This window comes from Perognathus longimembris, chromosome 19 (assembly GCF_023159225.1).
Source record: "Perognathus longimembris pacificus isolate PPM17 chromosome 19, ASM2315922v1, whole genome shotgun sequence".
Classification (NCBI taxonomy): Eukaryota; Metazoa; Chordata; class Mammalia; order Rodentia; family Heteromyidae; genus Perognathus; species Perognathus longimembris.
In genome coordinates this window covers 47,016,633-47,034,460 of record NC_063179.1, presented here as the reverse complement: position 1 = coordinate 47,034,460, position 17,828 = coordinate 47,016,633, and the positions used below count along the sequence as shown (strand labels likewise).

The 17,828-nt window shown below is 41.1% G+C and overlaps 1 protein-coding gene across 1 annotated transcript; it reads right to left on the bottom strand.

The window, feature by feature from the left end:
• Nucleotides 1–907: 907 nt before the first annotated feature.
• Nme5 (NME/NM23 family member 5) lies at nt 908–17,639 on the bottom strand. The gene is made up of 5 exons (XM_048368203.1): nt 16,874–17,639; nt 7,039–7,244; nt 4,908–5,008; nt 3,258–3,376; nt 908–1,151 (listed from the first exon to the last, which is right to left on the bottom strand). The coding sequence occupies exons 1-5, from the start codon at nt 17,000–17,002 to the stop codon at nt 1,071–1,073; spliced, it is 636 nt and encodes a 211-aa protein (XP_048224160.1). The 5' UTR covers nt 17,003–17,639; the 3' UTR covers nt 908–1,070.
• Between the last annotated feature and the right edge of the window lie 189 nt (nt 17,640–17,828).

The following is a 17,828-nucleotide window of genomic DNA, read 5'->3' as shown; positions in this document are numbered from 1 at the left end:
AGGAGGAGGAGGAGGAGGAGGAGGAGGAGGAGGAGGAGGAGGAGGAGGAGGAGGAGGAGGAGGAGGAGGAGGAGGAGGAGGAGGAGGAGGAGGAGGAGGAGGAGGAGGAGGAGGAGGAGGAGGAGGAGGAGGAGGAGAAGAAGAAGAGAAGAAGAAGAAGAAGAAGAAGAAGAAGAAGAAGAAGAAGAAGAAGAAGAAGCAGAAGCAGAAGCAGCAGCTTATAAGTAAACTTTCATGTCTTCTCAAACTTAAAAACAATCTCTCCTGGCACTAGTTACTCATGCCTGTAATCCTAGCTACTTAGGAGGTTGCTGAGGATTGTGGTTCAAAGCCAGCCTGGGCAGGAAAGTCTGTGAGACCCTTACCTCCAATTAACCACCAGAAAACCAGACATGGCACTGTGGCTCAAGTGGGAGTGCACTAGCCTTGAGCTGAATTGCTCAGGAACAGTGCTCATGTCCAGGGTTCAAGCCCCACAACCAAAAGAATGAATGAATGAATGAATGACAGAACTGAAGGCATGACTCAAGTAGTAGAGCATATGCCATGAGGTGAAAAAGCCAAACTTGAGGATCTGAGTGCAAGCCCCAGTACTGCCCCCTCCCTGAAAAAAATCCATCAATATCTTACATAAATCTTCTTTTAAAAAAAATTTTTTTTTTGCCAGTCCTGGGCCTTGAACTCAGGGTCTGAGCACTGTCCCTGGCTTCCTTTTGCTCAAGGCTAGCACTCTACCACTTGAGCCACAGTGCCACTTCTGGCTGTTTTATATATATGTGGTGGTGGGGAATCGAACCCAGAGCTTCATGTGTATGAGGCAATCTCTTTTGCCACTAGACCATATTCCCAGCCCCATAAATCTTCTATTACTCATGGTTATCACCACTCAAATCATATCCTAGTCCTGTATGTACCTTAAATAGTTATATGCTGTATATTCTTAAACATTTATTTTTAAGACATTATTTATTTCACATGTAGTTGCTTAAGCCCAAGGCATGAGATGACTTTACTAAGTAGCTGCAGAGGCTTTTGCAGGGTGGTGGCTCATGAGCTACTCCTGGTGGACTTCAAGGTTCTTCTGTGTTTAGATAGTGGCAAAGCTTAGGTTTGTTGGGATTATTCTTCAGCAGCCAATCAGCTAGCCATATCTGTGGGTGAGAAAAGCCTCTGAAGTTAATAAACATTTACTTGAGACTCCTCTGAAGAACTGGGCAGGTACCTGTGTTTTGGTACTATTGGCAATCCTTTTCACCCCAGCATGCCGGTCCCCAATTCACACCATGGAGACAACATCCAGAAAGGGAAGGAATATAAGCACTCCTAGAAGTTCTTTTGACTCTCACATTTATATTGATGCAATTGGGGTTTCCAAGGGAGTACCAAATGAGTTTAAAGCCAGAAATCAAATGACAATAGTATTCCAATTTCGGTGGTCCACCATCAATATAAATGTTGATTGGATTATTTTCACTATAATCAGCGAAGGTTTATCAGCTATACCAGAAACACAACCAAGGAAACAGCTAAACAACTGGACACTACCAGCCACATAGCCTGAAAAACAAAACAGGATAGCATTAGTCCTGATACTGGTCAAAAAAGGGAAAGTCTGTGTAATAACTGGGAGTACAATGTTGTACATTGATACCTAATATCATCATCCTGGGTGGTGATGGAACCGTAAGTCAGGCATTGCAAAGACTTCCCACATTGGCTAATGGTTAGCCAAAAATTCAGGGATACATGAACCCCTTCACCTACCTTAAAGAAGAGTGGTTCAGAAGGTGGAAGGGAGTTATGACATCTATCTTGACATCTTTTGTGGCGTAGTAGACTGCCTCAGTACTAGACTAATAGAACAGTTACCCTTACCCTGTAGCAGTGATATATGCATTCCTCCTGATACCTCTGAGCATCTGAGCCATATACTCCTCACAAAACACCAGGAAAAGAATGAGAATGCAAGCTGGGTGCTGGTGGCAGGAGGCAGAGATCTGAGGATCGCTGTTCAAAGCCAGCCCAGGCAGGAAAGTCCATGAGATTCCTATTTCCAGTTAATCTCCAGAAAACTGGAAATGGAGCTGTAGCTCAAAGTGGTAGAGTGCTAGACTTGAGCAATAAAGCTCAAGGACAGCACCCAGGCCCTGAGTTCAGGCCCCACAACTGACAAAAAAGAAAAAAGCAAAAAGAAAGAATGAGAATGTATAAAGAGGGGAATTGTGAGCAATCTTTTCTATCAAACCAAGTGTCTCCATCTTGTAACAAGTCACCATTCTGTGCTTATATTTTCTGGTATTAATGTTTCCTAGAATTTGTTTCTTGACTTCAAACTATAACTACCAATTGTGTTGTTCTCCATTAGTCAGCCATGTAAAAGGTATGTTACCAACAGAGTTAAAGAATAAACCCCCCCACCCCCATAAACCAGTGGCTCAGGCCTGTAACCCTAGCTACTCAGGAGGTTGAGATCTGAGGATCATGGTGCAAAGCCAGCCCAAGCAGGAAAGTCTATGAGACTTATCTCCAATTAACCACCAAAAAGCCAGAAGTGGAGCTGTGGCTCAGGAGGTAGAGCACTAGCTTTAGTATAAAACTCAGGGCCAGAACCCAGGTCCTGAGTTCAAGCCTCTAGCAGGACACACACACACACACACACACACACACACACACACACACACACACACACACAAAGGCGGTCAAGTATATGTAGAAATAGTAAAAAATAATGTTGTAAGTAGCTATTTATTGTGGTATGGTTTTTAAAATCTTAACATTAAGGGACTGGGCTTGTGGCCAGTGGTAGAACAATTGCTTAGTATACTCAAAGCTGCTAGTTTGAACCCCATATGTATGTATGTATGTATGTATCTATATGTATATTGTTTATATGTATGTATATATTTATGTGTGTATGCATGTCTATACATGTGTGTACTATATATATACTGCATATAGTATATATACATATATTTACATAAATAGATATAAAGGTTTTACATATGAAAACTGTAAGGCAATAGTTTTTTTTGCTAGTCTTGGGCCTTGAACTCAGGGCCTAGGCATTGTCACTGAGCTTCTTTTTGCTCAAGGCTAGCACTCTACCACTTGAGCCATAGCACACTTCTGGCTTTTTGGTGTATGTGGTACTGAGGAATCGAACCCAGGGCTTCATGCATGCTAGGCAAACACTCTACTACTAAGCCATATTCCCAGCCCAAGCAATATTCTTCAATGTGCATCAAAGGAATACTCACAAAAGGGTCTTCTGGTTTTTGTTTGCAAAGTTCTGTGAGTCCTTCAAGAAGAACTGGTGTTACATATAAATTTAAATAGTCCTTAGCAACTTGTCCAATTGGAATGGGCTCAATAATCACTGAAATTATAAACATATTCTCCTTAAAACAAAAAAGTGATTAAATATACAACACTAAAAATGTTAAACTACACAAATCTTAAAGAGTCTCTCTCTTCTTCTTCTTTTTTTTTTTTTTTTGGTTTGGAGTTTTTTGGTGCCAGTCCTGGGGTGGAACTCAGTACGTGGGAGCTGTCCTGAGCTTTTGTACTCAAGGTGAATGTTCTACCACTTGAGCCACAGCTCCATTTCTGGTTTTTTGGTAGTTAATTCAAGATACCTACGAGTCCCTCAGGTTTATGTGCTGGTGATGGCTTTAAACTGTGATCCTCAGATCTCTGCTTCTTTAGTAGACTTAACAGGTATGAGCTACTAGTACACAGCTAAAAAGAGTCTGAAATACCATGAGAAACATTATGTTTTTATACATTAAAAAAAAAAACAAACTCTTGGGGCTGGGAATATGGCCTAGTGGTAAAAGCACTTGCCTCGTATACATGAAGCCCTGGGTTCGATTCCCCAGCACCACATATACAGAAAAAGCCAGAAGTGGCGCTGTGGCTCAAGTGGTAGAGTGCTAGCCTTGAGCAAAAAGAAGCCAGGGACAGTGCTCAGGCCCTGAGTCCAAGCCCCAGGACTGGCAAAAAAAAATTTAAATTAAAATAAAGTGTATGTGAATTATAAAAAAAGAAATCTTAAAAAAAAACCCAAAAAACAAACTCTTATTAAGTTCGAGTACTAGTGGCACACACCTGTAATCCTAGCTACTCAGGAGGCCAGGCTGGGCAGGAAAGTCAGCAAGACTCCAATTAACCACTAAAAAGCTGGAAATGGAGCTATGCCTCAGGTGGTAGAGAGCTAGTCTTGAGCACAAAAGTTCAGGAGCGGTGCCTAGGCCCTAAGTTCAAGCCCCAGGACTGGCATGCATACACACACACACACACACATACACACACACACACACACACACACAATCTCATATTGAGATATTAGTTACACATAATAAAATTCATATATTTTAGTTAGGCACCAGTGACTCACACAGAGGCAGAGTCCTGGAGGGTCTCAGAAGCTTGCCTGGACACAAAAGTCCATGAGTCTCCAAAACAACCAGCAAAAAGCCAGGCTGGAGGTGTGGCTCAAATGACAGAGGGCCAGCTGAGCAAGCACAAGCCCCTGCCTGGGTTCACAAAAAAAGAAAAATTAGAACATAGAAGAACAACTTTAAACATACCTAACCCTTCCCCCCCCCCAAAAAAAAAGGGGGGCTGGGCACATGTCTGTAATCCTAGCTACTTAGTAGGAAGAGATCTGAGGAGCACAGTTTGAAGTCAGCCCAGGCAGGAAAGTCCCCGTGAGACTTTTATCTCCAATTAACTACTCAAAAACTGGAAGTGGTGCTGTGGCTCAAAGTGGTAGAGTGCTAACCTTGAGCCAAGAAGCTCAGGGACAGTGCTTAGATCTTGAGTTCAAAGCCAGGACTGGCACACACACAAAAAAAAAGTTAAATAACTAGGAGATACAGTTAAGAAATTAGTTGTCTGTAACTCACCTTCAGGAAACATGAAACGAATTTCTCTTTCGGCAGCAGCAAAGTCACTACTCCCATGAAGTGCATTCCTTAGGTCATCTGTGCCATAAATTGCCCTTAAGCTAAAAGCAAATTACAGATAGCATTTATCTATTCTAGTATCCTTTCCTTATTTCATATGAAAGTATTCTACTTAAAATTTTATAAAAATATTACCACATTTTGGGACTGGGAATATGGCCTAGTGGTAGATAAAGTGTTTGCCTCATATACATGAAGCCCTGGGTTCAATTCCCCAGCACCACATATAGAAAAGGCCAGAAGTGGCACTGTGGCTCAAGTGGCAGAGTGCTAGCCTTGAGCAAAAAGAAGTCAGGGACAGTGCTCAGGCACTGAGTCCAAGCCCCAGAACTGGCAAAAAAAAAAAAAAAAAATTAGCACATTTCAGGCTTTTTTATTAGCATACATTAGTTGTATGAGATGTTTCACTGTGATATTTCCACATGTATACAGTGTGTATGTCAATCTCACCCTCGCTATCATCACTCAGTCCCTCTTTCCTAAAACAATTTCAACGTTTATTCTATTTTTTTTGTTTTGTTTTTAATATATATATATATATATATATATATATATATATATATATATATATATATCCCAGAGCCTTATGTATACAAGGCAAGCACTTCTTGCCACTAGGCCATATTCCCAGCCCTGGTGGTGACTTTTGGATTCATAGTTTCATGCTTACTAGGCAAGTGCTCTACTACTTGAGCCACGCCCCTTTCTGCTCTATTTACTTTCGAGATAGGGTCTATGCTTTCTTTGTAGCTTCAGTGTAGCTTCCAGTGTCTTGTGTTGAGATTGAGGTCTCATGAACATTTTGCTTCCCACTTTGAACAGTTTGCCACTGATCTCAGCCCCCTATAGCATAGACAACAGGCATGCCATGATACCTAACTATTGGTTGAGATGGGGTCTCTTGAACTTTTTTGCACAGGCTGTCCTCAAGTTGTGATCCTTCTGAGGAGCTAAGATTATACATGTGGGCCACCCAGAAAGCACCAACGTGTGTGTGTGTGTGTGTGTGTGTGTGTGTGTGTGTGTGTAAGTAATGAGACTTAAACTTTGCCTCATGGTCTTGCTCAGCTCTTTTTGTTCAAAGCTCTACTGGCTTTTTGCTTGCTAACTGGAGATGAAGCTCTGTACCAGGATTCTTGAGTTCAGCTAAGGTTACAGGTATAAGCCACTGGTACCTGGCGTACCAATACTCTTTTTTTTTTGCCTGTCCTGGGGCTTGAACCCAGGGTCTGAGCACTGTCCTTGGCTTCTTTTTGCTCAAGGCTAGCATTCTACCACTTGAGCCACAGCGCCACTTCTGGCCATTTTCTATATATGTGGTACTCAGGAATTGAAGCCAGGGCTTCATGTATGCAAGGTAAGTACTCTACCTGTAGGCCATATTTCCAGCCTAGTTCTGGCTTTTTCTACACACGCAGTGCTGAGGAATCGAACCCAGGGCTTCATGTATACGAGGCAAGTACTCTACCACTAGGCCATATTCCCAGCCCCCCAATATTCTTTTGAAATACCATCACAGCCAAGTTTGAGGCCAGCCTTGACAACATAGTAGGATTTTGTCTCAAAAAAAAAAAATCCAAAGTTTCCCATGAAAAATTCTACTTTGTGAAAAAAGAAAAAATCTATTTTGTGGTGATTTAATTAAAGAACTAGACAGTAGTAAGCATAATCAATCACAAATCAGATGTAAGTGTTAAGATGGATATTGGGATAGTTAAAATGCAAAAGAGGGCTGGGGAGATAGCCTAGTGGCAAGAGTGCCTGCCTCAGATACACGAGGCCCTAGGTTCGATTCCCCAGCACCACATATACAGAAAAACGGCCAGAAGCGGCGCTGTGGCTCAAGTGGCGGAGTGCTAGCCTTGAGCGGGAAGAAGCCAGGGACAGTGCTCAGGCCCTGAGTCCAAGGCCCAGGACTGGCCAAAAAAAAAAAAAATGCAAAAGAAAAGCTTGTTTAGGAAAAAACCCAAATTAAAAAAAACAACAAACTTTTGGTGCAATGAAATTAGGTTTCCTTGTGTGTTTTTCCTTTTCACAGACAGTTTCAATCTTTCCACCCCCCAAAAATTACCTGTCTGGATGTGACTCTTTAGCTATCAAACTGTTACTTGGTCCCAAAAGTTCTTTCCAGTAAGAGATGGCATTGTGTCTTGCTAGTATCATAGCAACAAGTGGTCCAGAACTCATGTAAGCTGTTAAGTTTGGGAAAAACATTTTCCCATACTGTTCCACATAAAAGTTACTACAGTGCTCAGGGCTGAGATGTAGTTTTCTTCTCTATAAAACAAACAACGACAAAGTCAACAAAAGCACTTCAAGTGACAGTTCAACAAAACCCCATGAAGTGTGTGTGTGTGTGTGTGTGTGTGTGTGTGTGTGTGTGTGTGTGTATGTGCCAGTACTGAGGGCCTGGGGACTGTGCCTTAAGAGTCTCAGTGACTTTTCTGCCCCAGCTAGTTTTGAACCATGAAGCTCAGACCTCAGCTTCCTATATAACTAGTTTTACAAGTAGTAGCAACCTGCACCCATGCCATGAAATCATTAGTAACTTGAAATTACCACCAATCTGATTACAAATTTATCTTTGTATTATGAAGATAAGCCCATGCTAAAATACGATAATAATAGGAATTATTTAACCTACTTAAGAAAATGATTCATTTGGCATCCCCTCTCATCATATGGTTTGTTCATGAAAAATCTATCACATTTTCTTTTTTCATTGTTGTTGGTTGTAGAGTTTGAACTCAGGGCCTGGATGCTGTCCCTGAGTTTTCTGCTCAAAGCTAGCAATTTACCACTCTGAGCCACAGATCCACTTCTGGTTTTCTGATAGTTATTTGGAGATAAGACTCTTACAAACTTGCCTGCCCAGGCTGGCTTCAAACCCCAATCCTCAGATCTCAGTCTCCTGAGTAGCTAGGTTTATAGATATGAGTCAACAGTGCCCGGCTTCACATCTCTCTCTCTCTCTCTTTTTAATTTTAATTTTATTTTGTTGTAAAGATGAGATACAGAGTGGTTACAGTAGTAGTGGTTACATAAGTAAGGTAATGAGAAATGAGTACATTCATTGTTGAATACTGTTACCTCCTCCCTTTTCTCCCACTTCCCGCCCCTCCTCACCACATCTTCTCTTTAAAGTGATCTTCTAATTATCAAGACTTTCTTAGTTTGTATTTCATATATATATATATATATATATATGTTAAAGAAGTCAGGCTATACCTTAGCATCTTCCAATTTCATCTTTCCCTGTCAATATGTGTTATTTTCTTTTCTCCTTTTTTTTTTTTTTTTTTTTTTTTTTTTGGCCAGTCCTGGGCCTTGGACTCAGGGCCTGAGCACTGTCCCTGGCTTCTTTTTGCTCAAGGCTAGCACTCTACCACTTGAGCCACAGTGCCACTTCTGGCTGTTTTCTGTATATGTGGTGCTGGGGAATTGAACCCAGGGCTTTATGTATATGAGGCAAGCACTCTTGCCACTAGGCCATATTCCCAGCCCAATGTGTTATTTTCTTATTGTGAAAATGTCCTACATTATTTTGGGATGGATGGTGCTTAGAAATAACATGCACTACATAGACATACTAAGGCAGTTTTTTACTTGCGAATGTATTTCTTTGTTATGGTTCTGTCATAAATGTGTTGTTCCACTGTAGCCCTTAGTGAAATTAAATTGTGGTATGTTTCTCTATTTAAAAGAATATGTAGGGCTGGGAATATGGCCTAGTGGCAAGAGCGCTTGCCTCCTACACATGAAGCTCTGGGTTCGATTCCCCAGCACCACATATATGGAAAATGGCCAGCAGGGGCGCTGTGGCTCAGGTGGCAGAGTGCTAGTCTTGAGCGGGAAGAAGCCAGGAACAGTGCTCACCCAGGACTGGCAAAAAAAAAAAAAGAATATGTAGCTGGGCACCGGTGGCTCATGCCTCTAATCCTACCTACTCAGGAGGCTGAGATCTGAGGATCACAGTTCAAAGCCAGCTGGGGCAAGAAAGTCCATGAGACTCTTATCTCCAATTAACCACCAGAAAACCGGAAGTGATGCTGTGGCTTAAGTGGTAGAGCTCTAGCCTTGAGCTGAAGAGCTCAAGGGCAGCATCCAGGCCTGGAGTTCAAGCGAAAAATAAAAAATAAAATAAAATAAAATAAAATGTAACATTTTGTGCAAATTGTTATTCCTTCAAAAATAACCTATAAAAATGAAGCATTAAACGTTTAAAAAGCATGGCAGCCGTGTGATTGTTCATCCAATATCAAAGTGTCATTTCTGAAAGTTGCTGTTTTGGGGCTGGGGATATAGCCTAGTGGCAAGAGTGCCTGCCTCGGATACACGAGGCCCTAGGTTCGATTCCCCAGCACCACATATACAGAAAACGGCCAGAAGCGGCGCTGTGGCTCAAGTGGCAGAGTGCTAGCCTTGAGCGGGAAGAAGCCAGGGACAGTGCTCAGGCCCTGAGTCCAAGGCCCAGGACTGGCTAAATAAATAAATAAATAATAATAAAAAGAAAAGACTAATTAAGTGGAAAGACTCAGCACTAGCTGAGCAAGCAAGCCAAACAAGGATGAGGCACACAGTTCAAACCCCAGTATTGAAAAAAATGTTTTTAATAGAAAGGTTTTGTTTATTTTGTTTTTGTTGCCAATCCTGGGGCATGGACTCAGGGCCTGAGCACTGTTCCTGGCTTTTTGCTCAAGGCTAGCACTCTACCACCTGAGCCACAGTGCCACTTCCAGCCTTTTCTATATATGTGGTGCTGAGGAATCGAACCCAGGGCTTCATGTATACGAGGCGAGCACTCTACCACGAGGCCGTATTCCCAGCCCTAATAGAAAGGTTTTAAATATTTTAAAGAGCTTCATCTAGCAATGCCAATACTATATATACATCCAAAGGGAATGAAATTAGTATGTTGAAGAGACATCCGACTCCACACATATTGTAGTACTGTTCATAATAGCCAAGAAATGGAAGAAAAAAAAACAAAAACTAAGTGTCTGTCAATTCATGAATAGATAAAGAAAATGTGATGGAATATTGTGCAGCCATAAAAAAAAAAAAAGAATGAGGGCTGGGGTATAGCTCAAGTGGTAGAATACCTGTCTAGAACACATGAGACCATGAGTTCAAATCCCAGTCACTGCCCAAAAAGGGGGGGATGAAATCTTGTAAACTGTAAATGTTTGGGATTATAGATATGCTTGACTTGATTTAAATATTACATAATGCATAATTTATAAGTACAGTTTTTAATGTTTCTCTCTGCCTGTTAAAATACAAAATTGGGCCAGGAACTAGTGGTTCATGCCTGCAATCCTAGCTACTCCAGAGGTTGAGACCTGAGGTTCAAAGCCAGCTTGAGCATGAAAGTCTGTGAGGCTTTTATCTCCAATTAACCATCAGTAAACCGAAAGTAGCACTGTGGCTCAAAGTGGTAGAGCACTAGCCTTGAGCAAAAGAACTTAGGGACAGTGCCCAGGACCCAAATTCAAGCTCCATGACCAACAACAACAAGAAAAAATAATAATAAAATTTGCTAGCTGGTCACTAGTAGCTCACACCTATAAGTCTAACTACTCAGCAGAGTGAGATCTGAGGATTGAGGTTAGAAAACAGCCCAGATAGACAAATCTGAGTCTACAGCCATACCACCCTGAACGCGCCCAATCTCGTCTGATCTCAAAAGCTAAGCAGGGTCGGGCCTGGTTAGTACTTGGATGGGAGACAAATCTGAGATATTCTTTTTTTTGCCAGTCTTGGGGCCTGAACTCAGGGCCTGAGCACTGTCCCTGGCTTCTTTTTGCTCAAGGCTAGCACTCTACCACTTGAGCCAGCGCCATTTCTGGCTTTTTTTTTTTTTTTTTGCCAGTCCTGTGGCTTGGACTCAGGGCCTGAGCACTGTCCCTGGCTTCTTTTTTGCTCAAGGCTAGCACTCTGACACTTGAGCCACAGCGCCACTTCTGGCCATTTTCTGTATATGTGGTGCTGGGGAATCGAACCCAGGGCTTCATGTATACAAGGCAAGCACTTTAGGCCATATTCCCAGCCCCTAGATAATTTTTTAAAGTATTCGAAACAGCAACTTTTTTTTTTTTTTGGCCAGTCCTGGGCCTTGGACTCAGGGCCTGAGCACTGTCCCTGGCTTCTTTTTGCTCAAGGCTAGCACTCTGCCACTTGAGCCACAGCGCCACTTCTGGCCATTTTCTGAATATGTGGTGCTGGAGAATTGAACCCAGGGCTTCATGTATGCGAGGCAAGCTCTCTTGCCACTAGGCCATATCCCCAGCCCCCTATGACTTTTTGCCTCAGTTGTCCTAGACTATGACTCTCCTACTTACTTTTTTCTTTTTTCTTTTTTTTTTTTTTTTGGCCAGTCCTGGGCCTTGGACTCAGGGCCTAAGCACTGTCCCTGGCTTCTTCCCCCTTAAGGCTAGCACTCTGCCACTTGAGCCACAGTGCCGCTTCTGGCCATTTTCTGTATATGTGGTGCTGGGGAATCGAACCCAGGGCCTCATGTATATGAGGCAGGCACTCTTGCCACTAGGCCATATCCCCAGCCCAGATACACTAACTTCTCTAAACAATTAAGGAAAGTTGCCCTTCTGTAGGCATGTTAGTTTGTGCAGAATAATGTACAAAATTAATGCCTTAGCCCTATGCCAGTGACTCACACCTGTAATTCTTAGCCACTCAGGAGGCTGAGATCTGAGGATTGCCACCCAGGCAAGAAGATGCTATCTCCAATAACCACCTCCAAAAGCCAGAAGTAGAACTGTGGCTCAAGTGATAAAGTATTAGCCTTGAGCAAAAAAACCCAGGGATAGCACCCAGGTCCTGAATTCAAACCCTAAGACCAGCACACACACACACACACACACACACACACACACACACACACACACACACACAGCAATTAATCTTTTTTTTTTCTTTTCCTGCTAGTCCTGGGGCTTTGAACTCAGTGCCCAGGCCTGTTTGTGCTCACTCATTTGAGCCACAGCCCCTGCTTCTGGCTTTTTCTGAGTAGTTTATTGGAGAGAAGAGTCTGCTCAGACTGGCTTCAAACCAGGATCCTCAGATCTTAGCTACCTGAGTAACTAGGATTATAGGCATGAGCTACTAGCACCCAATGATTAACCTTTTTTTTTTTTTTTTTCCAGTCCTGGGGCTTGGGTTTAAGGCCTGAGCACTGTCCCTGGCTTCCTTTTGCTCCAGGCTAGCACTCTGCCACTTGAGCCACAGCGCCACTTCCAGCCTTTTCGGTTTATATGTTACTGAGGAATTGAACCCAGGGCTTCATGCATGCTAGGCAAGCACTCTACTGCTAAGCCACATTCCCAGCCCCCATCATGATTAATCTTTAAAGTTGATATTAAACTACTGATTACAGGGCTGGGAATATGGCCTAGCGGTAAAGCACTTGCCTCACATACATGAAACCCTAGGTTCGATAGGTTGTATATGTGTATCAAATACTATCAGAAACAGAATTCTTAATGTCTAACAAAGGAAAGACTGCCACCTACTGCAAAGATGTGTAATTTTCCAGAAAGTTTTCTTTGGGACAAGAAAGTCTCATTAAATTACATGGATTCCCAACTACCAAAAAAAAAAAAAAAAGCCTGTTTTATAAACATACAACACAAAAGGACAAATATATTATTTCACTTAGATTAAATAGCTGGAGTAGTCACATTCCCAGAAACAGAAAGTAGAATAATGGTTACTAGGGGCTAGGGAAGAGGAACACAGAATTCTTCAATGGGTACAAAGTTTCATTTTGAAGTGAAAAAGTTCTAGAGATGGATACTGGTCATGTCTGCACATAGATATGAATGTATTTTAATACTACTTTTATCTTTAATAATTAAATTTTTGACTGAGCACCAATACTTCATGTCTGTAATACTAGCTGGTCCGGAGGCTGAAATCTGAGGATCTTAGTTCAAAGCCAGCTTTGGCAAACAAATCTTCTGAACTATTTCCAATTAACCAGCAAAAAATAGGTGGAGGTATCACTCAAGTAGAAGAGCTCCAGCTTTGGGTGAAAAGGTAAGGTACAGCATTCAGGGAATGCAAACTTCAGTATTGAAAGGAGAAAAAAAAATCTTGTAATTTCAGCACTCTACAGATTAAGGCAAGAGGATTATTATGCATTTGAGGTGAGCCCAAGCTACACAGTTGGACTCAGATTCAAACAAAAAACAAGTAAGCTAGTGCTGTGGCTTAAGTGGAAGAGTACTTGCCTAGCAAGGAACTCCGAGTTCAAACCCAAGTACTGCCAAAAGGTTAAAAAGAAAAACTTCATCAGATGGCCCTCTGTATCTAATTTGAATGCTTCATTTGTTTGTTTCTAAAGTTAATAGGCAATATAAGTACATGGTTCAAAATTCCAAAGCAAAAATTGTTTTACTTTGTGAATATTGGCAAATATAAAATATATTACTTCTTATTACAAAATACTGCTTCATATTTTTTTTCCATAACAGGATGCATATTTTTCTTTCTTTTTATGCTGGTTCTGGAGCTTGAACTTGGCCAGGCACTATCTTTCAGCTTTATTGCAAAAGGCTAGCATTCTAATAGTTGAGCCACTGCTCTACTTCCAGCTTTTTCAGTAGCTAAATGGAAATAAGTCTCATATAGTTTCCTGTCAGGCCTAGCTTTGAACAGCAATACTCAGATCTCAGCCCCCTGAGTAGCTAGGATTACAGGCATGAGTCAATGTGTCTGACTTCTTTCATTTTGTTAGTCATAAAGTTCTAGATTTGGTAGGTTTATCAGAGTTGATTTATAAACAATCTCTCTGTATTTATTTTTTGCCAGTAAATAAACAATGGTGGAAAAAGATAAATGGCATATAAATCATGTCACATTAATACAAAGATTTTATATGTGTGCTCCCAGCTTGAGTTCTTCATATTAAAGATTTCTACAAGAGTAGGACTGTAGATAGAGTAGGACTCCATCTACAATATCAGTAGATAATTATGTTTCACTTCCATAGAGGTAGTGCTATGTGCTAGTCTTGCCAACTGACAGTTCATCAGCTAAGTTGTTTTGTTATTTGTTTTTTAAGATGGAGCTGTGCATACTTGAGCAACACCTCCACTTCTTTCTTTTTGCTAGTTAACTGGAGATAAGAATATCTTGGGACTTGGCTACCTGGGCTGACTTCAATCCTCAGATCTAAGGCTCTCCAGTAGCTGGGATTACAGGTGTGGGCCACTGGTGCCCAGCCTCTGTCTTTTAATTTTAATGTCTTTTTTCCTACCTAAAGATTAAACATCTTTTCAAATGCTTAGAAAATAATTTTTTTGTGTGTGTGTGCATGTGTGCGCGCGTGTGTTTATGTACATGTGTGTTACTGGGATTTCAATTCAGAGCCTGTGTTTAGAGGACAGGTGCCTCTACCATGTGAGCTTCACTACTAGCCCTTCTTATCAGGTAATAGCCAAATTTCTACTTGGGCCAGCCTCAGACTGAGATGGCCTTCCACTTAGCTGGAATTATAAGCTTGCTCCTGTTATTGATTAGGTCTTGCTATTATCTCTTTACTGATGCTGCTCTAGAATTATGATCTCTCTTCCAAGTAGCTGGGATTATAGGCATAAACTATGTTGCGCGGTGTGTGCATGTGTGTGTGTGTGTGTGTGTGTGTGTGTTCCCTCAGATATGCATATATTATGTTTTTGCTCAAATCAACCATTTGTGTTTTAAAACAGGATCTTGCTATCTTATAGTCCAGACTGGCCTTGAACTTGGTACCCTCCTGCCTCAGCCTCCAAAGTAATGAAATTACATACATTCCCTACCACACCCAACTGATTTTTTCTCTGATTATCCTGATTTTTTTTTTTTTTTGCCAGTCTTAGGCTTGATCTCAGGGCCTGGGCACTGTCCCTGTGCTCAAGTCTAGCCTAGTACTATACCACTTGAGCCACAGTGCCATTTCCAGCTTTTTCTGAGTAGTTTATTGCAGATAAGAATCTTACCAACTTTCCTGTTCAAGCTGGCTTTGAACTGTGATCCTCAGATTCTCAGCCTCTTAAATAGCTAGGATTACAGACTTGAGCTATTGGCACCCAGTTGATTACCCATTTGTTCAGACTGTTTTTGCCACTATTTTAAAAATCATTAACTACAAACTGCTTGAGCCACACTTACAGTCTGAAGTTTTTTATTTTTAAAACACTTACTAAATAGGCAATATGATATTATACAAATATAAGTAAGAGTAGGAACATATCTAGAAATTCAAACAATGGGAGTATTAAAAAGGGTAACTAAGCCAGGTGCTGGGGAATCACATCCGTAATCCTAGCTACTCAGGAGGCTTAGATCTGAGAATTGCCAGTTCAAAGCCAGCCTAGGCACAAAAGTCCATGAGATTCTTTTTTTTTTTTTAAAATTTTTTTTTTTTTATTAATTGGACATAAATTTTTTTACAAGGTGTTGTGCAAAGAGGGTGCAGTTACATAGTAGGGCAGTGTGTTCATTTCTTATGATATCTTACAACCTGTTTTTCTATCCCTTGTCTAGGTCAGGTTGACATATATGCAATATACAATGTATCAAGAACATATACAGTATTCACAGACTTGGTCTCTACTGTCCATGAGATTCTTATTAATCAGTAAAAAGTTGGAAGTAGAGGTGTGGCTCAAGTGGTATAACCATAGACTTGAATGGAAAATCCGAGAGAATAAGAGGTTCTGAGTTATAGCCCTAGTACCACACGCGCACACACGATTAAAATATTTAGTTTCCACTGAGCTCACGTCTGTAAACCTAGTTACTCAGGAAGCTGAGATCTGAGGATCAAGATTCAAAGCCAGCCCAGGCAGGAAAGGCTGTGAGATTCTTATCTCCAATTAACCACTGAAAACCGGAAGTGGAGCTGTGGCTCAAATCGGTAGAACAATAGCCTTGAACAAAACAGTTCAGGACAGAACCCAAACTCTGAATTCAAGCCCCATGACTGACCAAAAATTTAGTCCTGGGCTCAAAGCAGTAAAGTAGTAGATAAGTGTGAAGCTCTGAATTGAAGCCCTAGTATCAATACCATAAACAAAATTTCTTAAATGACCAATTCAATGGCTTTCTGTTTTTGTTTTTTGCTAGTCCTTGGGCTTGAACTCGGGGCCTTGGCATTTTTTCCTGAGCTTCTTTTGTTCAAGGCTAGTCACAGCACCACTTCCAGCTTTTTCTGTTTATATAGTACCAGGGCTTCATGTATGCTAGGCAAGCACTCTACCACTAAGGTACATCCGCCGCCCTTTTTTGTTTTATTTGAGACAAGCTCTTGCTATCTAGCCTAGGTTGGCCTCAAATTCCAAATCATCCAGCCTCAGATTCCAGGGTTTTAGGATTACAAATCTATACTACCATGTCTAGCTTTACCCTTTTTTTTTAAAGTAGATATGAAGTTTGAACTCAGACTCTCTAAATGTTTATAATAATTAACACAATAGCCTGAATGGCTTAGATAATCCAGTAAATAAACTGTGTATGAGACTATTGCACAGAAATTAGGAAGAATGAGACAGATTCAGATGTCTGTAACAATCTGGAATGCTACCTAATGGTTGGTAAAGGGATCAAGGACAAGAAACTCTATCTTATGGTTATGGCTGATTTTTTGGTAAATGCAAAATCTCCTGGCAGAACATAAAATTTTAGATGGTTAGTTATAGCTCTCTAGACAGGGGTGGGAGAAATCAGGGGAAAGAAAAGGCTTCTCTATTCTTGTGAAGTGTGACAAAAGTTAACTACAATGTATAACACAAACTTAGACAGTAAAGCTAAATTTAAGACTTAATACTGAGGATCTAAATGAGTAGGCACATTTATATTAACATAAAAAGGACAAATTAAAAACATTGATCATACCCCAAAGTTACCTGAACAACAGTGAATCCAGATCTGAGAATAATATCTTGTATCTCCTCCTCTTTGTCAACAATATCTGGTTTGATGATGGCAAGAGTTTTTTCTACATATATCTGAGGTGGGGCCATTGATAACTCCATTTTGGCTTTTCTGGTAAAATTTAATTTCTTGACAGGTATCACTGCAATGACATGGGTTCCCCCATCCCCAATTCAATGTAATCATGATTAAATGCTAGTATTAGGTAGTTTTATTTACAGAAAAGATATGGATAACAGATATAGATAGATCTATATGGATATAGAAAAATACAAAAACCTTTGAGCCTTGGCTTTTCATATATGCTTTCACCAAGGCAAGGAGAACCAAGGGATGAAAGGCTGAGGCAACTGTGTACCATTCTAGACACTACAGTCATGGCAGTGGGGGGGGGGGGATGGAGGGAGGAGAGCGAGAGTTGGGGTAGGAAAGAGTGGGTATGGGCCAACCAAGGCTGCTTTAGTGAAAATATTCAGCCCCAGGGTGTACTTTGTTTATAAAGGGCATGTCTAGAAGGCAGGTTTAGCACTCACCAGACTAGACCCTCTGAATACAAACTCACCAGCACAGCAGCACTCCAATGTATTCACAATCTGTTGCTAGGAGACCTGAAGCCCATTTCTTACGGTGGCTGCACAGGGCCAATCCTAGCAAGAATTGTTGCAATCTGTAGCCTGTTTAAGGCAGGAAGTCAGCTACATACTGTTTTTACTATCTTGTAAACCTTAGAGACTTGGACATTTTCTAACACATTCCTCATAATTTTATCTTATCTCATTTGAAGGACACTTGAATTATTATTTGGATAAGACAAATTGTAGCCATCTCCTTCAGATATCTTCCAGACAATACATAAAAAATGACAAGTCAAATTTCTTCCTTGTTTCACCACATGATGCTGTCCCTTTAGTCCCAGCCTCTGTAATC

Excerpts from the sequence above, each read along its gene's own strand:
- Nme5 (XM_048368203.1), bottom strand. The coding sequence starts at position 17,002 with ATGGAGTTATCAATGGCCCCACCTCAGATATATGTAGAAAAAACTCTT. Across the intron at positions 7,245-16,873 it reads CTGGATTCACTGTTGTTCAG|AGAAGAAAACTACATCTCAG; the intron begins GTAACTTTGGGG and ends TTTGTTTTATAG. Across the intron at positions 3,377-4,907 it reads TCGTTTCATGTTTCCTGAAG|TGATTATTGAGCCCATTCCA; the intron begins GTGAGTTACAGA and ends TTATAATTTCAG.